General features: G+C 40.8%; 1 protein-coding gene across 3 annotated transcripts in view; it reads right to left on the reverse strand.

Annotated features, from left to right (window-relative positions):
• The window catches only part of POLA1 (DNA polymerase alpha 1, catalytic subunit), a 330,395-nt gene that overhangs the window by 284,074 nt on the left and 18,468 nt on the right, over positions 1-27,853 (reverse strand). For all 3 annotated transcript variants that reach the window (XM_062183593.1, XM_062183592.1, XM_062183594.1), the window contains exons 7-18: positions 24,851-24,943; positions 24,331-24,418; positions 23,865-24,066; positions 23,602-23,786; positions 17,752-17,864; positions 16,916-17,032; positions 14,178-14,252; positions 13,166-13,304; positions 12,374-12,528; positions 5,932-6,016; positions 4,203-4,264; positions 2,541-2,630 (exon numbers count right to left, since the gene is read on the reverse strand). In XM_062183593.1, coding sequence (XP_062039577.1) covers positions 2,541-2,630; positions 4,203-4,264; positions 5,932-6,016; positions 12,374-12,528; positions 13,166-13,304; positions 14,178-14,252; positions 16,916-17,032; positions 17,752-17,864; positions 23,602-23,786; positions 23,865-24,066; positions 24,331-24,418; positions 24,851-24,943 — 1,404 coding nt within the window. The remainder of the gene's footprint in view (positions 1-2,540; positions 2,631-4,202; positions 4,265-5,931; positions 6,017-12,373; positions 12,529-13,165; positions 13,305-14,177; positions 14,253-16,915; positions 17,033-17,751; positions 17,865-23,601; positions 23,787-23,864; positions 24,067-24,330; positions 24,419-24,850; positions 24,944-27,853) is intronic.

Raw genomic sequence — 27,853 nt, forward strand, 5'->3', positions numbered from 1 at the left:
TAATTGAAGACATCATGAGCTTACCTCCGATTAGGGGTCTTTTCTTCTTCAGGAATTTATTCATCAGTAGCATTCATTAGCTTTGACATTAACAAGGCTGCTAAGCAGATTGCTGGAATAAACTTTATTTCATACTAATTGATGCAAGGCTCATATGATGTCTTTTAATTTGCAGCTCATGCCTCACAGACTCTGAGGCAAATGCAAATTTTAATGTACCATAATTTTTATGTTATCAGTAAAAGCTATATTCAAACAATTTCATTTTGCTACCTTAAAAACTGAGAACTTGTCTGTGTTGTATAACAGATTATCAACGTCTTGGAAAACTCATGAACTGCACTTAGTTTCTGCTTTAAAAACTAAGTTCAATACCACTGAGTTAGACCCTTAATTGATGTGCAACAAAATACATATCATTAAATAGATCAAATAAGAAACTTTAACAAAACAAAGAAACAAAACTGAAATGATTCTCAAAAATGCAACCAGATTTTTCCTATCTAAAAATGATAATTCCCAATAAAAATAGAAATTAACATGGTTCACATGCCTGTTTATTAAAAATTAATCAAATGTGGAAATAATTCAAATCAATAAATAGATTTACTTGTAATCAGTTTTATTAAAAATATATACCACTAGAGATACATGGTAGAATGACAGATGCCAGAGGCTGTTGAGAATGGGAGTCAATGAGTACAGAGGTTTCATTTTATACAATAAGTTACAAAGATGGGAGGTGGTAATGGCTGCACTTAAAAATGGTCAAGATGATTAATTTTGTTACACGTATTTTATCACTATATATATGTATGTATATATTTATGGCAGTTTTTTTCTATTGAAAGACTCAGAGGACTTGAGAAAGTCTCATTTCCAAACTCTGCCTGGAATCCAGGACCCAATCCCATGTCAGGAATCCATCTTCTACCTGCATTTCTCATCCACATACTTGGTTCTAATTCTGTAAGCTAGATCAAGTATCCAAGCTCCCTGACATCTCCTAGGGGTCCAAAATGTTGTTACTGGAATCTGGGTGAGTGCCTCATGCTGATTTAGAGCACCATATTACAGCACTGTAGACAGAATCTTGGTGCTTTAGAGATGGGTCCTGAAATCTCATAAGGGAAGCAGATACACAGACAGTTACAATCCAGACTCTCAGGATGTCAGTTTTACCGCTGCCACAAACAGTACCCAGGAGTAAACATGAACTTGGAGAAGAATATGGCAAACGTTTTATAAAACTTCAATGTAAAGAAATTACTGGTATAACATTTAATATATTTATAGTTTACTTGCCTCCAAAAAAATCCCCAAAACACAATACAATTTGATTGATCTATTAGCCCAGAAAAAAGACAGTAGGAAAAATATCTATCAAGGAGTTACAAACTGAGGCCAGAGGATACACAAAAGCAAAATGTTGTTGGAGTAGGTATTTGGCATTAACAGTTAAGACACTGCTTGGGACACCCACAATCCATAAGATGGGGTACCTGAGTTCAAGTCTTGTCTCCGCTCTCAATTCCAGCTTCTTGCTAAAGTACACCCTGGGAGGCAGCCGGTGAACATGCAAGGAGTTGGGCCCTTGCCAACGCAACAGGAGACCCAGAATGAGTTCCATTCCAGACTCCTGGCTTCAGCCTTGCCCAGCCCTATCTGTTGTGGGTATCTGGAGAGTGAACCAATAGATGGGACAGCTCCCTCTGTCTCTTTCAAATAAAATAAATAAAGAAATTTTTAAAAAGAAAAATGTTGCTTTATGACTCTGAGGAACTGGAGCTAAAAACAACTCACTGAATTATTATCAGCTTTTACTAGTGGGAACATACTAGACTGTCAAGAGAAAAAATTCCTATGCCTGAACTCTCAAAGCAGTACGTCACAGAGATCGATCATGCTCACAAAATTAAAATACTTAGTTTTGGGACCAGCACTATGGTACAGCAGGTAAAACTGCCGCCTTCAGTGCAAGCATCCCATTTGGGCACCAGCTGAAGTCCCGGCTGCTCTACTTCCAATCCAGCTCTCCACTATGGCCTGGGAAAGCAATAGAAGATGGCCCAAGTCCTTAGGCCCCTGTACCCACTTGGGAGACCCAGAAAAAGCTCCTGGCTCCAGATCAGCCCAGCTCTAGCTATTGGGGCCATTTGGGGAGTAAACCAGCAGATGGAAGACTTTCTCTCTCTTTCTTTAAAAAAAAAAATACTTATTTCTGTGATTTGTACTCATCCAAGGGAATTAACTCCCATGACCACTATACAACTGGGCCATTAAGCCAAAAAATAGTTTGAAGATACTACCAGTTTACACAAGGTTCCTTACTTATGTGCTTTCTATTAGAGAAAAAACTATTTGGAGTGGGCTGAGTTTTTTTCCCCCTTCATCGGCAGAAAGTATGGCAATTCCAACATGTCCATAGGGTCATTTCACTCTGAAAAAATACTCTGCTTCTCAAAAGTACCAATAAAGTCACACTGAAAGAACTTAAGAAATGAAGAGCTTCCCCAACACGTGATCAAACATCTACTCACCACAATGATATCAGGATCAATTTTGTGAACTTTTGCAAGGAAAAAACCCAGCAGTGTTCTTTCTGTTGCAGCAACCTCAACCTTCACATTCTGTTAAATAAGAACATTCCAGTCACTGACTTTACTCTCAAGTATTGTACCTTGGTTTGCTGTTCAACCAAGGGAAGACTAGTTAGGGTTAAAAGAAACTTATCCATTTCAAAACTAAATGCAGCAATGAAATTTCTGCTTCTAGGTTTTATGGTAATAATTGCGCAAAGTCTCTGAGGAGCTCATTCTAGTAATAAGCATGTGAATAAAGCAAAAATTTTTAAGTGCTAAGCAACATCAAGTGCAGACATGTCCCTCCATAGGGACATTCTTGAGCATCTGGACACATTTTACAGCACATAAATCAGACTACCTATCAAAAACATTACTTATTTTCCTATATAATCCCTGGTAGACTTCACTGTTTATGTATTTAGCAGGCAAAGAAATCTCAAAGATTGTACAAAATAATCTCAAATAGTGGTATAAGAAAAAAATAAAAACTAGACTAAAAACAAACACATGTTAAGAATTACAAGTGCTTTAAATATAAACGAAACCTATCTTTACATAAAAGGCTTTCACTTGGAATACTGAATACGAATGAGGTATTTAAAAGAACGATTCTAATTTTTTAAAAAATCTCTTAAAATGGATGTTGATAGGTATTATGTCTTTTTTCTTTTTTTTTTTTAAGTAGAAAAGACTATTTTAGAGGAGACAGAATGGAGAAGATAAAGAGACCAGGGGTTCAGCCTGCCAGGGCAGTAGGCAGGCTTTCCAGCTTTATGTTTTCTACAACTAGCTCTGTTTTTAAAAAGGCCAGTTTTACTCTAATAGAATTTTCCAATTCAGAGCATTTCATAAATCATAGAGAAACCTAATAGTCTCCCCCTCAACTACTGGACTTCTCAAGCCAATTTAAAATAAAATAGATGGAACCTGACAAGATGGCTAATGTTTTAAATTTTTTTCAAGTAAGGACATTAAAAAATAAACCTACCAATTAATCAACACCATCATTTTATAAAAGATATGACATACTCTCCCCCACAAAAGAAATTCATATGACTGAATAAATTTACCTTTGTGAAAAACACCATACATCATACTGGGCAACCCCCACACCCCACCCCAGATGTTTTTTATTAAGCACTCATGAAAATTATTTCATGGAGCAAACTGGGAGTTTAGCAGTCACTCACCAATGTTGGTCAGCCCATGTGAACCTTGCCAATACAGGGCCCTTTAACATTCACAGTATTCCCAATTTCACTTGCCTTCCCTCAAGGTGGGGAGGGTTCTACCCAACACTGTTCCCAAAGCAGGAATCATGTGATCATAGATTTTGGAAAAGCTTCCAAATGAGGTATCTGAAGGAGGGTTTGTGCCTAGTCATCTATAAAATCCTATTGTTTTTAGGTGGTAAAACACTTAAACAAGGCTAAATAATATTTCTAGTTTTATATTTCTAATACATTTTAATGAGTTAATGCCACAGTCCAATCCAGCAGAACAGATCTACTAAATAATAGAATAGTCTGTTTCTACTAGTCCATACCACCCTCCTATTTTCTCTCTTTACAAGTAAATAGGTGTTTCATATTTAAAAGAAATAGTTAAGTTCTTTACCTTTTCCTTAATGACTTCTGTGAAAGCATATGGGAAAATACAGTCCTTTGGTTTAGACACAACTGTAAGAAGGAAAAAATAAAGATTTTAACACATATTTCAAGCACATTTTGACTGAATATTTTAGAATGGCAAATTGTCTTCAATGTAAATAAATCCCTTCCAATTCCTAGACTTAAGAGGATCAAGTATTTCCATTGGTCACATTGTTAGACCTCAAACGACTAGCCAAGCACATAAACCTATGTCCCTACGATTGTTAAAAACTGCTTTGACTGGGCCTGGCATTGTGGTATAGCAGGTAAAGCTGCCACCTGCAATGCAGGCATTCCATGTGGGTGCCGGTTCATGTCCCAGCTGCTCCATTTCTGATCCAGCTCCCTGCTAATGGCCTGGGAAAATCAACAGAAGATGGCCCAAGTGCATGGGCTCCTGCCACCGACATGGGAGACCCAGAAAAAACTCTTAGCTTCTACCTGCCTCAGCTCTACTGTTTGCAGCCAGCTAGGGCATGAACCAGCAAATGGAAGATTGCTTGAGTGCTCGCGCTCGCTCTGTCTGTGTGTGTGTGTGTGTGTGTCTGTCTGTCTCCCTTTCTCTCTGTAACTCTGACTTTCAAATAAATAAACATACTTTAAAAAACGCTTTGATGAAACACTTTTTATCTACTGAAGTCAAAATGGAGAATTTCTAAAAGGAAATTCCCTCATCACCAAAGCGTCAACCAGCATTCTTTGGAGGAACTCAACTCAACTTTCTCAAAGTTCAAAAAGCTTTTAAAGATGACCAGTTTCCTTGACATACTTAACAGCTATTTGTAATGGCACAGAGGAAATAAACATATGCATGCTGAAAGGCGCTAACGATGCTCTCTTCCAGATATTTTCCAAAGTATTCTCATCATCATTCATGTTCTGTGTTCCTAATACTCAAGAAACCAAACAAGAGACGCCACTAAACCTAATCTCTAGTTCTGGGCTGGAAAAGACCTTAGGGAACGTAATAAATCAATAGTACTCTTCCCTCTCCAATGCCCTGTTTTAACAACAAAATGCTTACTTAACGGCCAAACTCTAAAGACAAAGTATGTCACAATATTTCTTGAAGACTGACTTACAAAAAAACACATGTAGAATTCTGTGGAATAATTACACCCACTGAATTTTATATATCACACAAACCAACTCCAGTCTCCTCCCAAATATAAGTGGGCTTCAGGAACTTCATGGAAAATGGAATTAAAAGATCATTTTGGTTGAAAAATTTTTGAAACTGACATATGTATTTTCACAGTACACATTTTCCCATAAACTCCCTGAAGACCCCAGCTAGGTAAACATGCATTTGTTCCTTTATTCCTAAGCATGTTGCCTCATCACATAGAAAACTCTGGCCAGGCTCCTAAACTGGCTTCACGGATGACACAGAAAATCATCAAAGCCTAACTCTGACATAGAAAAACTACTCAGCCCCCCAAGTGAGTACTGGAATAGAAAAATGATGTAGAACTAGCGCAGCATCGTGCTCCCAGAACAAAATAGACGAGCTGAAATGGAGACAACCAATCCAAAACAACTTGGTTTACACCACTGGAAAAAACCTTCAACAACATGCTTGCACTACTCTTGAAAACAATTTTTGATAAACAAGTTACTGATTTAACAGCTGGAGGAAAAAAGAAGAACATGCAAATCAAGCTGTTAGTGAACCAGCTTAAAAAAACACGTACCACAGAAGTGTGACTGGAAGGGGGGCTGTGGGGGCGCCTTATCCAGTGCAAAACTGTGATGGACCAAAGCGGCCACAGCGATAATCTGCAAAGGAAGCCAGAAAAGGATCACAGGGCAGATGCCCACAATGTATTCTGCATTCTCCCCTCAATCCACCAACAAAATAAAAAATATACATTTTAGTACTCAAGAACACTTTTAACTATTTACTGTGTAAATAGTTAAGCAAATTACAAAAGACAATAAAATTAACTCACATATATACCCATCATCCAGTTTCAACTACTAAATTTACCTACAGCCAAACCCACTTCCTGTGTCCTCTCAGGGTATTCTGAAACAAAATCTAGAAGTATAATTTTATCAGGAAATAATTGAGCATGAACCTTAAATAGCAGTTTTCAACCTTGGCACTATAGACATCTTGGGCCTAATAATTCTTTGCTGTGCACCTGTCCTATGCACTGTAGATTATCTAGCAGCATCCCTGGCCTCTACCCACCAGAGGCCAGTAGTACCATACCCCAAGCCCCAGGCCGAGATCATGAAAACAGTCTCCAAACATTGCCAAAATCTCACCCAGTTGAAAACAATCCCTCCAAAAGATAACGACTTTTAAAAATGAATTCATAATACAAGTAGTAACTCTTTAAAACCATTAAATATCCAGGCAAGATTTAAGTTTTCATGCTTTCCAAATTATCTACATTTAATTACCAAATAACGCCTATACTTCACAAATGGCTAATATGTAAAACTATAGGTACAATCCTGCCCCACCTGCCATTTCCCTGAAACTTAAATTTGCTGAAGATATTGAGTCACTTGTCCTACAGAATGGCTCAGAATATGGATTTTACAGATTTTACCCTAACAACGTCATTTAACATGTCCTTTTTTCTCTGTACTGCCTATAAATTCACACTTAGACCTAAAGGCTTGATCAAAATCAGGTTCCAATTTTGGCAAGAATACTCTGGAGGTGCTACTGATTACCTCTCTCAGAAGGCACAGGCACATAATGTCTACTTATCTCTAGTTCAGTGATATTAGCAGTCACTAGTGACCATTACCTAAATTCATTATTTGAGTGGGGGTTGAAAAACTGTAATGGCCGGCGTCACGGCTCACTTGGCTAATCCTCCGCCTGTGGCGCCAGTACCCCAGGTTCTAGTCCCTGTTGGGGAGCTGGATTCTGTCCCGGTTGCTCCTCTTCCAGTCCAGCTCTCTGCTGTGGCACGGGAAGGCAGCGGAGGATGGCCCAAGTACTTGGGTCCCTGCACCCGCATGGGAGACCAGGAGGAAGCACCTGGCCCCTGGCTTTGGATCGGTGCAGCACGCCGGCCGTAGCAGCCATTTGGGGGGTAAATCAACAGAAGGAAGACCTTTCTCTCTGTCTCTCTCTCACTGCCTAACTCTGCCTGTCAAAAAAAAAAGAAAGAAAGAAAAAGAAAAACTGTAATACTCCATTTTCCCATGATCATTTATTAGCAGGAAACCTTCCACAATGAGAAATTTCCATCAAACAATTATTTGATTACAGAGAGGTAGAGTATGCATTCAGAAAATTGAGGAAAATTCTCCATTTACCCAATTTTCAAAATAATCGTTGGTTCCCTAGCTTCCCTCACAAGTGACTGATGTGGCAGTGTTATTACTGACAGTATTAAGAACACATGGATTTGATAGATTTCCATCTGCAGTTTTTCTTCTAATAGTTACATTGTTCCAATTTTGGCCAGAAGTTGTTTCCAGAGTTTTCAGACATATCTGCAGTACATGTTAATATCATCTTCCTTTCTAATGTAATGAGATGTTCCAGACTTATCTTAGACATTTCCTGCCCTGAATCAGCCATTTCTCCTCAGAATCCTATGTGCTTTATTTGGAAACGGTAGACGGAAACCTCACTCTGGGCACTAGGAGATGAATACTTCTTTAAACTAAGTACTAATTAAATCATTTCCTAACATTTAACAATTATCTCTGGTCATGTACTCTACTCTTTTAGCTTTCTCTAGTGTTCATCTTTTTTTTAAAGATTTATTTATTTATCTGAAAGTCAGAGTTACAGAGAGAGAGAGAGAGAAAGAGAGAGACCAATTTTTCATCTACTCGTTTACTCCTCAGATGGCCACAATGGCCAGGGCTGGGCCAGACCAAAGCAAGGAGCCAAGAGCTTCATCTAGGTCTTCCACCTGAGTGGCAGGAGCCCAAGCACTTGGGCCATCTTCTGCTACGTTTCCCAGACCATTACCAGGGAGTTGGATTATAAGTGGCACAACCAGTGCCCATTAGGGATGCTGACATGGCAGCTGGCAGCTTTACATGCTATGCTACAATGCCGGCCCTCATCTACTCTAGTAACAATTATTAAAATATCAAATCACATGGTAAAAGTAAAGCACTGAAAACACTGCTAAAATGCCATTAAAAAGACCCCCACCAAGGTCAAAAGGCCTTAGAAAACTTAAAGAAGCTCTCACTGACCAAAGTGAGATAGATGCTAACATCAAATTAACAATAAGGGACCAGTATTGTGGCATAGCAGGTTAAACAGCCAATTATCTTACATGGGCTCTGGCTCAAGCCCCGGGCTGCCCCCACTTCCAATCCAACTCCCTGCTAATGCACATGGGAAAGCAGCAGAAGTGCTTGGGACTCTCCACCCACATAGGAGACCTGGATGAAGTTCCTGGCTCCTGCCTTCAGCCTTCTGGCTCCCAGCTCCAGCTATTGCAGCCATTTGGGGAGTAAAACAGCAGATGGAAGATCTCTCTCTCTGTAACCCTGTCTTTGAAATAAATAAGAATCTTTTTTTAAAAAAGTAACGATGAATGCAATAGACTTAAACAAGCTAAAAATATATACATATATATAAAACTCTCATGCTCATAGTGATATTCCATAGAAGAGGAAGTAAAAAAAGTAACAAAGTCTCATCTCCACTGCACATAATGTAGGCCAACTTCCTACTCAAAAAATATGCAATGAAGGACCAGTGCTGTGGCACAGTAGGTTAAAGCCCTGGCCTGCAGTGCTGGCACCCCATGTGGGTGCCGGTTCAAGTCCTGGCTGCTCCACTTCAAATCCAGCTCCCTGCTGTGCAGCAGAGGAAGGCCCAAGTCCTTGGGCCCCTGCACCCACATGGGAGACCTGAAAGCAGCTCCTGGCTCCTGGTTTCAGACTGGCTCAGCTCTGGCCATTGCGGCCATTTAGAGAGCGAACCAGCGGATGGATGACCTCTCTTTCTACCTCTCTGTCTCTACCTCTCTCTGTAACTCAAATAAACAAAATAAAATAAAGCTTAAAAAACTTAAATAAATAGGCAATGATAGACAAAGAATTAAGTATTTACCCTACCTTTCCTAAACAAACTACTACAGCGTAACCGAATAATGTTGGTTAGTGAGAAAAGCTGACATTATAGAAAAATTTAACTGATAATTATGGACAGAATTAGAAACCCACCATTTTAAAATTACTAATGAAGTGCCGGCGCCGCGGCTCACTAGGCTAATCCTCCGCCTTGCGGCGCCGGCACACCGGGTTCTAGTCCCGGTCGGGGCACCGATCCTATCCCGGTTGCCCCTCTTAGAGGCCAGCTCTCTGCTGTGGCCAGGGAGTGCAGTGGAGGATGGCCCAAGTGCTTGGGCCCTGCACCCCATGGGAGACCAGGAGAAGCACCTGGCACCTGCCATCGGATCAGCGCACTGCGCCGGCCGCAGCGCGCCTACCGCGGCAGCCATTGGAGGGTGAACCAACAGTAAAGGAAGACCTTTCTCTCTGTCTCTCTCTCACTGTCCACTCTGCCTGTCAAAAAAAAAAATTACTAATGAAGTAACTAATACACACAAAAACAACTAATAAATGAAGCCAACAGACCAGTGGTAGGAATAATGTTACCCCCAAGTCCCTACCCCAAGGACATCTGGCAATGTCTGGAGACATTTTTGGTTGTCACAACCAGGAGCAGGGGTACTCCTGGCATCTAGCAGGTAGAGGTCAGGGATGCTGCTAAATGTCCCAAACACACAGGGTAGCACCTCACAACCAAGAATTATCCAGCACCAAATATTTTTAGTTCTAAGTTAAAAAATAAAAACTCACATTAGATGAAAAATTGATGGAGAAATTCACAATGGTTATCACATGAACCATTCACAGCCTCACCAACAGCAATTTAACCAGACCCTATTCCTTTTGATATGAAGTTCACTGTACTATCTATGTAAGGTATTTTGACTAAAAAAAGGTGAACCTGAATCCAACTGATCTTTTAAAATGAACTTATTGAATACACAACAAGGAAGAAAAGAGGAGAGGCCAATGTCCTTTTTCTATAAAAGGCAGAGAGTAAATACTTTAGCCACTGCAGGCCATATGGTCTCCATTAGGAACATTCAACTCTGACACTGCAGTGAAAAAGCAGCTGTACATATGCTGTGTTCCAATGAAAATTCATTTTAAAAAAACAGGTGGTAGGCTGGCATTGGCCCACAGGCCACTGTTTGCCAATCCCTGATACAGAGGAAGGAAGAAGTCCAATGACAAGACAATAAAACAAATACAGAAAATAGGACATTTTATGAGACAACCAACAGTGATCTCTAATTATTCAATGAAAACAACTACTGGGGCCGGTGCTGTGGCGCAGCGGGTTAACACCCTGGCCTGAAGCGCCAGCATCCCATATGGGCGCCAGTTTGAGACCCGGCTGCTCCACTTCCAATCCAGCTCTCTGCTGTGGCCTGGGAAGGCAGTGGAAGATGGCCCGGGACCCTTGGGCCCCTGCACCCGCATGGGAGACCCGGAAGAGGCTCTTGGTTCCGGATAGGTGCATCTCGCTCACTCGCTCTATCTCTCTCTCTGCCTCTTCTCTCTCTCTCTCTCTGCCTCTTCTCTCTGTGTGGCGCTGAATTTCAAATAAATATATAAATCTTTAAAAAAAAAGAAAAGAAAACAACTACTGGGGGTGAAAGGAAGCTTTTTCCATTTAAGAGACATTCAAGAAGCATAAAAATTATTAAAAAAAAAATTGGGTCTGGCGCAGCGGTATAGCGGCCACTTGAGTGCTGGTTCAAGTCCCGGCTGTTCGACTTTCAATTCAGCTCCCTACTGGTGCACCTGGGAAAGCAGCAGAGGATGGCCCAAGTGTCTAGACCCCTGCACCCACGTGGGAGACCTGGATGAAGCTCATGGCTTCAGCCTGACTCAACTCCAGCCATTGTGGCCATTTGGGGAGTGAACCAGCAGATGGAAGATCTCTAACTATGCCTTTCAAATAAATAAATAAATCATTTTAAAAATTAAAATATTGAGTTTAAAAGGAAGAAAAAATAAAACATCACTGACTCAAACCAACTGTTAATAGACATTGAAAGAAATGGGAGTAATGTAATTATGGACTTGGTATTTTAGATTACAGCAAGAAATCACTGTTAATGTTATTAGGTGTGTTCATGGCATGAGGGCACTACAAAATGTTTACACAGAGACTGAATTCAAAGATCTTTTTTGTGGGGCTGGTGCTGTGGCTTGTTGTGTTAACCCACCCCGTGTAGCACCTACATCCCATTTAAGGACCTGCTGCTCCTCTTCCGATCCAGCTTCCTGCTAATGCGCACAGGAAGGCAGTTAAAGATGGCCCAAGTGCTTGAGCCTTTGCACCCACGTGGGAGATCCAGATGAAGTTCCTGGCTTCAGTCTGGTCCAGTCCCAGCCACTGAGGCCATTTGGGGAGTGAACCAGCAGATGGAAGATCCCTCTCTGCCTCTGCCTCTCTCTCTCTGTAACTCCACCCTTCAAGTAAATAAATAAATCTTAAAAGAGAAATCATTATGGTACAAAAAAACTGTAATCCACACATAGTTTTTTTCATAGCATAGCACTTGTTTTCATGAACTTTCAGATTTCTAGTATGCAGATTTCAAAAATTTTTTGCAACAAAATAAGCTTACCTTCTATTTCCATTTATCCACAAACTTTCTCAAGTTCCTTAGTATTACACCAGAAAGTGTACATTTTGAGAGAGGTGTACCAAGGCATGTAGGGGTAAAACGACACAAGGTCTGAGACTAGCTCTGAAATACTCCAAGTTAAAAAAAAAAAGCTAGAGTATAAGCAAGTGTGACAGAATCTTGCTAATTGCTGAATATGAGTGACTGGTACAGGAAGTTCACTGAATTATTCTGTGTCCATTTAAAGTTCTCCAGAATAAAAGCTTTAAAAACAAAACAAGGCCAGTATCATTAGCATTTAAAAACATAAAAATCCCAACACCAGACCGAAATTCACATCATTCTCCAAAATGCAGTTTGGAAATGAATTAGGTATTCTTTCCCCTCCAAAAAAGGACAACGTTCCCTTGTAGAAAAGCCAAACACGTTCGGCAAGAATTACAAGTAAGGCACAGGTACAAAATTTGCCTTATTTCCTCACCTCATTTTGATGGCTCTTTGCATTCTGCATAGTCTTCATGCTGAAAGACATCACCACAAGTGGGGGAGGACTAACATCTTTAACTACATTCACCAAGTCTGGTTTCAAAGCCATTGCCTCAACTTTGCACCAACTGACTGACTGATTCAAGAGTTCTGAAAGAGAACAGATACAACAACATTTCCTGGAAAAGAAAAGCTATGATAATTAAGAAATCTGTGATTAACTGAGATATTCAATTCTGTCTTCTAATAAGAATAACATTCTATAACATCTAATAAAAATAAGCCCTACTGTTGGATAGTACACAAGCCCTTGTACATATGTTCATTTTTCTGAGAAAAAGGTCCACAGCTTTCATCAGATTATCCAAAGAATCCAAAATGGATTTTTACAAAACCACAACAGTACTTTGGAGAAATCACAGAACATTTTTAAAATATTCATGAAGACCAAACATCAGGTAACAGGCCAAACTAGCACTATACACTTCGGGGTCATCATTCCCCACATCAGCCAGGCTGGCAGTACACACAAACAACAGCACAAAGACACAAAGAGGAACGTGCCCCAAATGACTGCCTGGCCTAAAGCCTCCCCTGGAAAAGTACCAGGTATTATAGATATACATGATTCCAAATGTTTTCCCTACACCCATGCAAGAAAAATCTTGAAGAAACATACACCAAAAAAGGAAGTAGACATACTAACATAAATAGATCAATTTCTAAAGTTTCCTTTTAAAAATCACATCAGCAACCCAGTTAGCATTCAGAGTTAGGTTTTTCTTACGTGGATTTTTTACTTCAAGCCAACATGGTCCTTTGATCTTTCTGTTCATCAAAAATAATTCTAAGCTGGATGTGTTGGTCCCAAATACATGAGAAAAAGTTTCTCCTTTCAAATCCTGAGGAAGCTGTGGCAATTCAGCCTGAAAAAGGAAAAAAAAAACCCTCTTGTTTAAAACTATTACTTCATACTTTTCAAAGTCTATATTTGAAATAAACAAAAGCCTCTCTATGAAGCACCCGAAGAAACCCCTTTCATATATATGAAACGTAATTTGCTACAAATGAAATCCAAAACAATTCACAGTAGGAGACAAAAGCAATTCACAATGACAAAATAATGCATCTTGATGATATCCATTAGAAGAAAAATAGGCCAAGAAGCTCCCCAAAAAGAGAATTTCTGTCCAGAGCAGTACAGGCCTTGCTGACAAAGAATAGCAAAATAAGTACAACTCCATTAAAAGAATCAAAGCAGTAGAGTGGGACTCAATGAAAATGCTTCCACGGTACTTTTCATTACCACCGCAGAAACATTTCTTAAAAGTTTCCCTCTTCCAACATGGTGGGATCAACACTAGAAAGAGGTAAACAGAGGTTAAGGTCCAGCTAATTAACATCCCACAGCAATGGCCTTGCCTGTCACAGGAGCATGAGGAGCACTATAGCACTGCTACTGACACTCCTCTCTCACCTTTCCACTGTTCACAAGAGACACTTCAACAGCCTAATGATGTCCAGCTTCATCATGTGGCATTCATTCCACTTGACAAACAGCCATGCTGCTTCAATTTATTTATTTTAAGATGCATACTTGAAAGCAGAGAAAAGCAGTATAACCTGCGATGTACTTAATTTTATCCATTTCAATTATTCATTACTGCACAAGTCCACCTCTGTGAACTGTGGGCTTGAGGGACCCTGACAATACTGTTAATTGAAAGCCAGCTGAAAGCTCAAAAATGGAAAAATGTCATTTTCAACCAAAACCCAGTAATTTTCTTTGTTTGACTTACCGAGTATCTAACTTCTAAGTACTCAGATTTTTCTGGAACATCAGGTACCTCAAAAGCATAGTTCTTTTCCACTATCTAGGTAAACAGATATTTTAAAAATCATTAAGATAAAAAGTTTCTACAAATTAAATTGACTACTATTACATATACAATACAAGCTTCTGTACTTAATCATTAGAAATCTAGCGATCTTACAGAATATAAAGGAAGTAGTCAAAAGGCACCCTTTCTCATTTCAACTGAGACTTAATACACCCAGTGACAAAACTCTGCAAGTACTGCTCTTAAACTTAGAAATATTTGCTTTCAACACAAGTAATCAAATGCTTTTGCAAAGTTAATGCATTATGTCATTAGCTAATATTTGATATTAAGTAATTCCATCTTATTAGAATAGTAAATGATTAGCATTATAACTAGAGCATATATTTACTTAGCATTAGTTTTATGTCAAGAACTATTCTAATCATTTTTTTAAGATTTATTTATTTATTTGAAAGTCAGAGTAATACAGAGAAAAAGGAGGGAAGAAGGGGGGGTGGGGGGAAGAGGTCTTCCATCCGCTAGTTCACTCCCCAGTTCGCTGCAATGGCTGGAGCTGCACCAATCCAAAGCCAGGAGCCAGGAGCTTCTTCTGGGTCTCCCACATGGGTGCAGAGAGCTAGATCAGAAGTGGAGCAGCCAGGACTTGAACTGGCGCCCTTATGGATTGCCAGCACTGCAGGCAGTGGCTTTATACCCACTACGCCACAGAGCTGACTCCTAATCACTTATGAATTCATTGAACTCTTCCAACAATTCTTTTTTTTTTAAGGTTTTATTTATTTTATTTGAGAGGTAGAGTTATAGACAGAGAGGGAAAAACAGAGAGAAAGGTCTTCCATCTGCTGGTTCACTCTCCAGATGGCTGCAATGGCCAGAGCTGAGCCCATCCAAAGCCAGGAGCCAGCAGCTTCTTTCACGTCTCCCATACAGGTGCAGGGACCGAGGCACTTGGGCCATCTTCTACTTCTTTCCCAGACCATAGCAGAGAGCTGGATCAGAAGTAGAGCAGCTGGGACTCAAACCAGCGCCCATATGGGATTCCAGTGCTGCAGGAAGAGGCTTAGCCAGTATGCCATAGCACCAATCCCCAACAACTCTTAAAATAGGGCCCCACTTCTCAGATAAAGAAACAGGCACAGAGACATCACTCAACACATGTTCAAGGTAAGACTTTTGCCTTACCTTCAGCAAATCATCCCTCCCTTACTGCAGCCACTATTTTTCTTTGTTAAGAAAACCATCAGGTGCCAGTATTGTGGTGTAGTGGGTAAAAGCCACTGCCTGTGATGCCAGCATCCCACATAGGTGCAGTTTTGAGACCCAGCTGCTCCACCACCAATCCAGCTCCCTGCTAATGTGCCTGGTACAGCAGCAGAGGATGGCCCAAGTGATTGGGCCCCTGTACCTGCATGGAATGCCTGGAAAAAGCTCCTGGCTTTGGCCTGCCACAGCACTGGCCATTGCGGCCATTTGGGGATTGACCCAGTGGATGGAAGATCTCCCTCACTCTTTCAAGTAAATAAACAATAAATATTTAAGAAAAACATTTCAAGCATTTATTTATTTATTTGAAAGGGAGAGTGACAGAGCCAGAGAAAGGTATTTTACATCTACTGGTTCACTCCCCAAATGCTGGCCACAGCCAGGAGTGGTCAGGCCGAAGTTAGCAGCCAGGGACATCATACCAGTCTTCCATGTAGGTGGCAAGAACCCAAGTACTTGGATCTTTATCTGCTGCCTCCCAAGTGCATTAGCAGGAAGCTGTGTTGAAAGCAGAGAGTAGCCAGGAGAGGAACCAAGAACTTCAATATGGGATGCTAGTGTCCCAAGCAGCGCTTAACCTGCCACGCCACAATACCCACCCCTGAGGTCATTTGTAACAGTGGATTTGGGGCCAGCACTGTGGCCGTAGCAGGTAAAGCCACTACCTTCAGTGCCGGCATCCCATGTGGGTGCTGGTTCAAGTCCCAGCTGCTCCACTTCCTATCCAGCTCTCTGCTGTGGCCTGGGAAAGCAGTAGAAGATGGCCCAAGTCCTTGGGCCCCTGTATCCGCACAGGAAGCCCCAGAGGAAGCTCCTGGCTCCTGCCTTCGAATCAGTGCAGCTCCGGTCATTGCGGCCAATTGGAAAGTAAAGCAGTGGATGGAAGGGGTCTCTATGCCTCTCCTCCTCTCTCTGTGTAACTCTGACTTTCAAATAAATAAATAAATTTTTAAATAAAAAACAATGGTTTCAGCCCCCACAATTATTCCCAAAGGCATCAATATCTCAATGAAATAAAGATAATTTATCATATGAATCACATGAATAAAAGATTCTCATTCTGTTAGATACAGCATCTTGGTCCCTGATTTTTAAAGACAAAACCTTACTTAATCTTCTAGCCAATAATTCAAACAAGATTAGAACAGTTTCTCTTCTGCTTCAGAATAAAAGCACAAAATATGTTGCAAGCACTGGAGACAACTAATTTGCTATGAGTTATCTTTCATGCAAATTAATGTTTTTTTTGTAAGCACTATTAAGAATTTTATGACTCTAACACTATTTTTACATTCATATCTATGAAATTTTCACTCAATGTATTATAACCATGCAGAAGGCATTGTACACAAAGCAGATACACAGTAACCATTTGCTAAATCAGAAAATGAACAAATAGAGCTGAAAAAAATTAATCACCAAATACAAACCTTGGACTTGAATTTCATGATTCTATATTTTGTTGCTATTTTCTCATCAAACTCATCATAAACATCCTTCATCGTAACTGAAGTTCCTGTTTCTTTATCTGTATTTAGATCCATTTTCTGTTCTCCCATGGAGAGAGGGATAGAGGGGAAAAGAAGTGTTTGTACATAAGATCTTCTCAACAACCAAAAATTCAAGTCTCAATCAATTTTCATCCACATGCATTTAAACATATAACACTAATCGCACAGTGTAACATGAGTTCAAACACACAGACCCCAGAAATGTACTACACCCAATACCCAATTCTCCCAAAGGCATTATAAAAGGAAATGAGAAGTAAAGATGACCAAGAGTTCCACAATTCAACAGAGGGAGAACTCGGGCTGAGTCTGGGACAGGATCAGGGATGTTAAGCTTCAATAGAAGTGAAGGAGCAAATGGAATTGACCTTGTTAAACGGCCATGGAAAGTGTTATTGCTGCCTGTGCAGCAAAGGCATGAAAACTGGACCAAACACCGTGTCACATTTTGAAGCTTCATGGTACCGACCCCAATTATTATGGAAATGAGGGGTGAGGGAAAAGACAGCATTAGACACACTAAAACTCAGACATCTGTGCACTCTAACAAGGTAAAAAAGTGAGTCCTACTTTGCCCCCTTTTCCCAACCTCTAACGGAGGTGCTGACAATCAGTGGTCACTAAGCAGTCAAGAGGAAATATGCATCAGAGCTATGGAGAACGCATACCCTGTTACAGGACAGGATTAGTGGCAGAACACACAATGAGTGAGAGATACAACTACCAAGAACAAAAAGCTGATCAGTAAGTTTTACCATTTCACGGGGAAGGAAATAGAGTGTTCTCTCAATGTTTTTCACTGTAACACAACAGCTCACGTGGGTTTTGGCTGATTCAATCCAAACTTTGCCAAACAGAAATACCACACCTAAAGAAGCAGGAAAAACCATGAGAAAAGGAGTATTTCAATTACATTACATTAAAGGGGCAATATGAAAGACTCACAGAATGTCTCCACACATTTATATCTTCATGATAACTCATTCTGCTGGCGAATTTCTATCTACTGCCTACACTCCAAGACCAACCAGTACCCTACTCAGCATTTCTGCCACCCTACCCTATTACAACAATACAATCTGTGATCACTGGAAGGACAGGGGACAGAATATTTCTTGAACTTGATATAACCATGTTCCCTATGTAACAAAATAGGATTACCCAGATTAAAAGAAACAAAACAGGCCAGCGCCGCGGCTCACTAGGCTAATCCTCCGCCTTGCGGCGCCGGCACACCGGGTTCTAGTCCCGGTCGGGGCACCGATCCTGTCCCGGTTGCCCCTCTTCCAGGCCAGCTCTCTGCTGTGGCCAGGGAGTGCAGTGGAGGACGGCCCAAGTGCTTGGGCCCTGCACCCGCATGGGAGACCAGGAGAAGCACCTGGCTCCTGCCATCAGATCAGCGCGGTGTGCCGGCCGCAGCGCGCCTACGTGGCAGCCATTGGAGGGTGAACCAACGGCAAAAGGAAGACCTTTCTCTCTGTCTCTCTCTCACTGTCCACTCTGCCTGTCAAAAAAAAAAAAAAAAGAAACAAAACAAACTATTCTCCAACAAATCTCATCTCAGATTTAAGCCTCTTGTGAGAACTTATGAATCTGAGAATTTTCAATTTTTTTTAGCATTAGTATTTACTGATAAAAACTAGTATTCCTGTATCAGGATAATTATGGGGTATGTTAGTCATTTTCTATATGTAACAATGTGCTTGAGAAAAACATAATTCACTGCATATCTCACGTTCCATGTAATAAATATCTCCTAATAGGTTTCTACTATTATCTCCTCTTTCACCCTTTCTACCTCACACACTACTTGGAATATTCAAAGTTCTTTCTCGTCTAATTCAATTTAACAGTTGATTTCAAAATCAAATCAGTAAGCACTCGTTTGAGATACCTAAGCAAGTATACTAAAAGTAAAAACACGCTTTTGGAGGTATCAAGTCATTGTACATGAAAATTGTCATCAAGAAAGGACTTCAATGATTTAATACTCAACCCCAAGAGATAGGTCACCGTGCAAAATCCAGGGCTCCATGAATTAGACAACAGTAATCAACATAGCCACTCAATGCAGCTGTTTATCCGAGATACTAAGAAAATTCTGGCACATGCGAAGGCTACTGTTCACAAAGCCAATTACCCCAGTTTCACAAGACAGCTCATCAGTGTTTCCTTTTGTCACTTGTTCTGGGAGAAATAAAACCACCTAAGAATTTTCATTTCTGCAAATGATTAAAATTCTTCTAACAGTTGTGTGTTTTTCAACTGGGAGGGGGAAGAGGCGGAGGGGGGAAGGGAAAGGAAAGGGAGGACTGTGGGGATCATTAAGAAAGGGGAAAAAAAAATCACAGTAGCTCAGAAAATTAAAAGTCATCCTTCCAACAGTTAAAGATGAAAAAACAAAATTCCATGCAAAGAAAAATAAAGGCACTAATATTGGATTCAAAGATTCAAATAGCTCATTTTACAGTCAGACTAATATCACACTTCATGCAACACATTTGACACTGTTTATGCCTCATTTGCCACAAAAAGATCATGGTAAACAAAGATTACACTCCCCCCAAAGTTACTAGCTGAAACCAGGTGCAGTCAGGATTATTCAACCTTGAAAAAGTCATAATGAAGATAGGATATCTTCCCATATGCAAAGAGTTAGATTCTTTTCATAATTATGGACCATTCAGCAACAACTGACTGACTGAGAATCTGTCAGAAAGTGAGAAACAATACCAGGATCTTTGGGAGTACTTCATTTTTATTAGCAGCATTGATTTTACTACCTGCTGTCACGATGAAACTGTTCAACTCTCTGAGATTAAAGGACTTTTTTTATGCTTATTTAACCCACTGCCATCAAAAAACAGAAAAGTCGTGCCACAGCAAAGGATACAACTTGAGAAGTACCGTGAAACAGTAGAATGGATAGAGGGGGAGAAGCCCAGAGCTCTATCCCTCGATTTTATCTTTTAGTCTCCGTTTCCTCCTAAGTGAGCAACTAGACTGGAAGACCTCTGAGGCCTTCTCCTGACTTAGAAATTTCATTTTACCTTAGCTTCTGGATGATGGGCCAGTAACAGATTACTACCTCTTTTAAGTGAAAAAAAAAAAAGGAGAATTAATAGAAAATTTTTCCCAATATTGGTTGAAAAAGTCTACCGATGACTATGGTCAGCACATTGAATTCAACAACACATATCCTAAATTGGTTGCTCTGCAAATACAGCTGTGCTTCAGTGCTACAATCTTAACCTCTAACACTTATCACTACAGGCCACCAGTGACCAACAGAAATTCCTGTGATGGCAGAATTGTTGTTTCTGGGCCATCCAGTATGGTACCAACTAGCCACACTGTGGCCAGAGCCCCAGAAATGTAGCTGTGGCTGAGAAACTGAATTTGAAATTTTTTCCACTTTAAATAATTGAAATTTAAAAGGTAATGGATGGCCAATGGCTACCATAGTGGACAGTGCAGCTCTACAAAACAATGCTGTTTAGCAACACAAGTATCAACCAGTAAACCAAACACAGAAATAATAAAGTCATTTTCACAAAGGAAAGAAAGAAGATTGTTGTTTCTTAACATTCTGATCTTCGCAACAGACACTGGCAATCTGATGCTTACAGGTATAGTTACACTGGGGAGAGCCCACTACACACTACGGCATTACACATTACCCTACACTGCTACAAGGCTTCAAGAGGCAAACTCAGTAGCAGCAAATAGACCTCTAGTACTCTGAAACCTTTCATGTGCATCTGCAGGATAGCTGATCACTGTGCGGTTTATTCAATAAATAGCTTAGTTACTGAATACCTGCTATGTTATATAATAATATATTGGATAGCTACTATGTCCCTGGTATTGTGCTGAATGCTGGAAATAAAAGATTACAACCCTCCAGGAGCTTAAAGGCTTTGGAGGAAAGAAAACACAGATTGAGATCATTCCACAATGACAAACACTACAATGGAAAGGGTATGATGGGGTCACAGGGAGGCTCTGAGGGCCATTAGGAGGTTTAGGCCTAAATTGTGAAGAATGAGTCAGATGAGGGCACTTCTGACAATGAACACTAGGAGTAAAGGGACACTAGGTATAAAGGGCAGCAAGGTTCATACAAATATAGGGAACCAAATTCCTAGGGCACAGAATTCACACAAGGCAGGCATCAGAAGCCTTACTAAGCAGTATGGATTTTCTGCTGTAGGCAGCAGTCACTGAGGATTTTCTCCAGTGCGGAAATGACATGGGCAGAGTTCCCTTCTGATCAATCACTCTAACAGTAACATGGACAATGATGGCTGAGAGATCCATTAGCAGGTAGGTGCAATGATTTTAGTAGGCAAGAGATCAAGGCTGGTGGTTATGAGGGAAAAGAGAAGACAGGGTGTCTATTTTAAGAGAAAAAAACCGAAAAGATTGGAAAATTAAGGAAAGGCAGAGAATCAAGGATGGCTTCGATAGGACCATTAACCAACACAGGGAATAAAATAAGGTACAGAGCAGATACATCAAAGTACAGGTGCTAGAACTGGGAAGAGCAGGCCCAGCATGTGCACACCTCCAGGTGGTCATGTGAACATGTTGTTTCCTGAGCTTGTATAACAGGGCAGCCCCAAGTTTCAGCAATGGATGGGAAATCATTTGCTTAGCCCCATGGAATCATACATGCCAGCATACCTTCCAGGAGAGAATAAGAAGTAGTCAGAGATGACAGGGTCGAATCAAATCACCTTACCCTAGCTAAAACTTCTAAAACTGTTGATATCTTTACCCAAGAAACTAATAGTTGGCAGTGTGCTACTTCAGTGCACTGGAGTTTACAGCGATGCGTCTGTCCTCCCCCACCATTAACATGTTTCCTGGTTCCTGTTACGATCACCATCTGACCATCCTGAAGATAACTCTGGCCTTCAGGTCTTCCAGTTCATGTTCACTCTTCTTAGTCATATACTTGCTTTATGGACACCTTAGGTACTCCCTCTGTTTCTACTGCATGCAGTTTCTAGCAAACTACTTGAAAAAACACAGTTTGCATCTACAGACACAGATCCTAAAGGGGATCTAAATAGATACAACTATGAGCAAGCCATAACTCTGTATACTGTATTTTATATTAATCCAAAAGAACTTGTCAAGTGTAGTCCCCACAATGAAGAAGGGCTCAGAGAGGCATATAAGAAAACCCTAGTTTTGTTCCAGTCAAGAATTTGGATGACTTGGGAATTACTTGTGATTCTTTTTGTCAACACCCCCCCCATCAAATTCATCAACAACTTTGTGTCAAAATGCATGTGAAATGCCTTCACTTCTCTCCTCCTTCCCAATCACCAGGGCCCAAGTAACTAGCACCCATGCCCTAGACTGACTCACCTCCAAGGTTTCCACACTCCTCCACCACCCCACTCCGGCCCAAACCCTGCTCACATATGCATACATGCACTCCACTCCACACAAATCCGTACAGTCCTGTTAAAATGTAAGCCTAAGTATGTGACCATCACCCCTGAACGAAAAACCCTCCAGTGCCTCCCTGCTGCTCTTTGGAAAAGATTCAAACTCCCTGATACGCTTTCAAGGTCCTTCATTATCTGGCCTTGGCCTTTCTCTCCAAATTCATGCTACACCAATCTTGTCACTTAGCTATTACTATGCTACAACCACACAGGCCTTCTCCTTCCCTGTACCAGGCCTCTGCACGTACAGGTTCCCCGAGCTGAAATGCCCTTTCCTCAGCTCTGCAAGAGCCTCAAATTTCAGTCGAGTGGCCTCTCCTCAGATAAGCCTTCCGTGGCCATCCCCTAGTTTCCTTTACATCATTTACCACTTTATCTTATTTACTGCTAAGTTTCCACCACCCATCCCCACCCTAACAGAAGGTAAGCTCCGTGACAGTGTAGGGAATTTGTCCAGCTTGTTCACCTCATCTCAGTGCCTGCCACACAACAGGTGTTCAAATTTGCCAAATAAAGATACAAATTAGGGGCCGGTGCCGTGGCACAGTAGGTTAATCCTCCACCTGCGGTGTTGGCATCCCATATGGGCACCGGTTCTAGTCCTGGCTGCTCCTCTTCCAATTCAGCTCTCTGCTATGGCCTGGGAAAGCAGTAGAAGATGGCCCAAGTCCTTGGGCCCTGCACCTATGTGGGAGACTGAGAAGAAGTTCCTAGCTTCAGATCGGCGCAGCTCCAGCCATTGCGGCCATTCGGGGAGTGAACCAATGGAAGGAAGACCTTTCTCTCTGTCTCTTCCTCTCACTGTCTATAACTCTACCTCTCAAATAAATAAATAAAATCTTTAAAAAAATACACAAACTAGTGATTGATTCCATTTAAAGTTCATTCCTATAACTTCAATACATCAGTGGTGAACTATAAAAACTATGTAGAGCTAACTCATTTTTTGGAATAAGAATCTTGAAGGATTATTCACATCACAGCTGCTCTCCATCAGGGTAGCTCACACACTTCACAATGAATGAGTACTACTCTCCTAAGATGCAAGCAAGAAAGGACAGAGCCTGTGCCAATTATAACCACTACAGTATTTAATGGAGCCGGTCTGGGTTAAAGGCATATGGTAATCTCATGTATGATTACCTGGTTGATTGTACTGATCTTCATAAGCATCCAGCCAATAAAACTGGAACACTTGTTCTTCATCTGCCCCTTTTACCAATGGGAGGTGACTGGAATCCACATGAACTTCCACTTCCTGAGCTGAGAAACTGTTGTCATCTTCCTGATCAATGTCCCAACAGGAGACATCTGGCAGGAAACTTCCTCTGCAAAAATCACATTTTCAGAAATCCGACAGGCTACTTACGGTGCTATTTGCCAGCAAAGTCATAAAATGCTCTTACAAGTAAGACGTGGTCTCTCTCACAGGATCTGCCTCGTGTTGCACTGCCTCTGCTGGCTCACTCTCTTGCACCCATGTCTTGGCAGCAACAGGCTCTATGTCCATCTCCTCGGACTCCATGGGCTCATCAAAGTCGCCATCTTCAAACTCCATTGCCCCTGGCTCCTGCTCATCTTCTCTTGGCTCTACCTGCACCACATCTCCTGTAGGCATCATTATACATTCCTGTCATGGGGCACAAAAAAGGCTTCCCCAGCAACAAAATGGCAGCCTACCCCCTTGGCTTACACCGCTCAAATTTCTCTTCAATTTCCAAACTGGTTATTTTTTACTTTTACTGCTATGAATTCAAATCTTTCACATTTAAACTTGCCATCACAATATCTTTGAAATCACCTCCATTTCCTCTATCACAGGACCTCCATTTTTGACAGCAATGGCTCAACACGCTTGTACTTCGGACTTACCAACACACTCGGCACGTTTATGAGGAGCAGGAGTTAATGGAGGCGCCTTCCCGACGACAGGGGCAGCAGATTTTCCTGAAGGAACTGCCTGTGAGTGTTTTTAAACGTTTAGTCAGTTAGACCTGCATGCTAAAAATATGCAACTGTCCTACCCTGACCACAGATAATGACAGCTCCCATTTATAAAAAGATTTTATGTATCATTAATGTAACAGCTTCAATTATTTTACTGTTACCCAGGTTTACAAAAAAATACTTGTTTCCAGGAGGAAAATTATGGCATTTAGCACAGCTGTAATACCTATAATAAACACATACTAGCTACTACAAAATTTACTATGAAAAAAAAAAAAAGCAGGCACATGCTATTTTCGAGATACATGAAACTATATACTGAATGGCAGCCTTAATTTAAAACAAAAATCAAAAACAAATTCAAAGGCATTTCCCTGAGAAGAGCAATGAAATAAATATAAGCAATATTATAAATCCAGACGGAAAGTATTTCAACATGCTTTACCTTGGAGGGACGCACAGAAAAAGGATTCAGTGACGCTCCAAGGGATCTTTTCTTCTTTGGTATTATTACAGGTGGTGGAGTTATCTGAGGTGTCTAACAGGATGAGTAAGACAGACATTCACTGCCACGCTTGGTTTACCACATGATAGAGAAAGTATATTTCTTCACTCATCAAAGCCTAGTAAGTAAATCATTTTTCCCCTCCCTGTCCCCCCCATCTATGTTCATGCATGGTGGTTACTATAGCAACAATGCTATAGAAATTACTAGAAAACCAGAACAGATATTGAATCCCCCCCACCATTTTCTCCTTTTTAAAATTTAACATACTCTTTCACTTCCTTCCAGATTATTACATTTAAAAACTGTCCAGCTAGAACTCCATGATGTAGATATTAGTGTTTCCAGTCAATGGTCATGTAGAAAGTAGTACACCTCTGGGCCGGCGCCACGGCTTAACAGGCTAATCCTCCGCCTTGCGGTGCCGGCACACCGGGTTCTAGTCCCGGTCGGGGTGCCAGATTCTATCCCGGTTGCCCCTCTTCCAGGCCAGCTCTCTGCTAAGGCCCAGGAAGGCAGTGGAGGATGGCCCAAGTCTTTGGGCCCTGCACCCGCATGGGAGACCAGGAGAAGCACCTGGCTCCTGGCTTTGGATCAGCACGATGCGCCGGCCGCGGCGGCCATTGGAGGGTGAACCAATGGCAAAAAGGAAGACCTTCCTCTCTCTCTCTCTCTCTCTCTCTCTCACTATCCACTCTGCCTGTCAAAAAAAAGAAAAAAAGAAAGAAAGAAAGTAGTACACCTCTGAAAAAGAGCTGTCTTTATGGGAAACAGCCAAATTTCAAATTCACAGTGCCACTGGGCCTACTTGAGTTCTCCCAGGGATGGCTCACTGGTTCTTCCCTCACTCCCACTCAGCATTTCAGATGAGGATCTCACGCCTGATTGTGCAGATTGACAGGTTTCAATCTATTTAGGGAACATACACTACAGCAACCAAACACAAGCAGTGAGCACTCAAAGAACTGACTCCTGGATGTATTCTTACAACTTCAAACACACACCCACACAGCTTTATCTACAAAATCACATAGCTGTAAGAGCTGGAAACTTCTCACCTAAACTGAGGAAAAGAAACCAATTTGAAGGACTTGGTTTTTTTTTTTTTTTTTAAATTTGATTTTATTTTAATGCATTTTTGCCAAGAAACTGATTTAAAATTTCTAGTATAAAGTTGTAGAATTATATTTTAATATATTTAAAATTATATTGGTAATTCTAAATCAAATATTATTATTTTTTTTAGGGAATCTTTTTTTTTTCTTTTTTTATTAAACTTTTATTTAATGAATATAAATTTCCAAAGTATAGCTTATGGGTTACAATGGCTTCCCCCCTCCCATAACTTCCCTCCCACCCGCAACCCTCCCCTTTCCCGCTCCCTTTCCCTTTCCATTCATGTAAAGATTCATTTTCAATTCTCTTTGTATACAGAAGATCAGTTTAGTGTATATTAGGTAAAGATTTCAACATTTTGCCCATATAGCAACATCAAGTGAAAAAACTACCATTGGATTACTAATTATAGCATTAAATAGCAATGTACAGCACATTAAAGACAGAGATCCTACATAATTTTTTTTCAAATTAATTAATTTTCTATGCCATTTCCATTTTAACACCAGGTTGTTTTTTTTTTTCATTTCCAATTCTCTTTCTATACAAAAGATCACTTCAGTATATAATTAGCAAAGACCTCATCAGTCTGTGCCCACACAGAAACGCAAAGTATTAAAATACTGTTTCAGTACCAGTCATAGCATCACTTGGCTTTAGACGACACATTAGGGACAGATCCCACATGGGGTGTAAGTACACAGTGACTCCTGTTGCTGACTTAACAATTTGACACTCCTGTTCATGGCGTCAGTAATCTCCCTAGGCTCTAGTCATGAGTTGCCAGGGCTATGGAAGCCTTTAGAGTTCGCTGACTTTGATCTTATTCCGATAGGGTCATAGTCAAAGTGGAGGTTCTCTCCCCCCTTCGGAGAAGGGTACCTCCTTCTTTGATGGCCCCGTTCTTTCCACTGGGATCTCACTCACAGAGATCATTCATTTAGGTCTTTTTTTTTTTTCCATGATATCTTGGCTTTCCATGCCTGCTATACTCTCATGGGCTCTTCAGCCAGATCTGAATGCCTTGAGGGCTGATTCTGAGGCCAGAGTGTTGTTTAGGACATCTGCCATCCTATGAGTCTGCTGTGTATCCCACTTCCCATGTTGGATCTTTCTCTCCCGTTTTGATTCTATCAGTTAGTATTAGCAGATACTTGTCTTGTTTGTGTGATCTCTTTGACTCTTAGACCTATCAGAGCTATCAATTGTGAGCTGAAATTGATCACTTGGACTAGTGCGATGGAATTGGTACATGCCATCTTGATGGAATTGTGTTGGAATCCCCTGGCACATTTCTAACTCCACCATTTGCGGCCAGACCGATTGAGCATGTTCCAAATTGTTCATCTCCTCCCTCTCTTTTTCCACTCTTAGATTTAACAGGGATCACTTTTCAGTTAAAATTTAAACACCTAAGAATAATTGTGTGTTAATTACTGAGTTCAACCAATAGTACTAGAACAACAACAACAACAACAAATACTAAAAAGGATAAAGTATTACATTGTACATCTAAAGTCAGGACAGGAGCTGATCAGTTCATTGTTGCTTATAGTGTCCATTATGGGACATGTACTCCATAGAATACTATACAGCAGTAAGAAACAACGAAACCCAGTCATTTGCAACAAGATGGAGCAATCTGGAAAACATCATGCTGAGTGAATTAAGCCAGTCCCAAAGAGAAAAATATCATTTGTTTTCCCTGATCGGTGACAACTGAGCGCCAAAGGGGAAACCTGTTAAGTGAAATGGACACTATAAGCAAGAATGAAGGACTTGTTTTTAATTTTTGTGGATTTCCACTGGTGGTGGCAGCATCTGCTT

This window comes from Lepus europaeus, chromosome X (genome assembly GCF_033115175.1).
Source record: "Lepus europaeus isolate LE1 chromosome X, mLepTim1.pri, whole genome shotgun sequence".
NCBI lineage: Eukaryota > Metazoa > Chordata > Mammalia > Lagomorpha > Leporidae > Lepus > Lepus europaeus.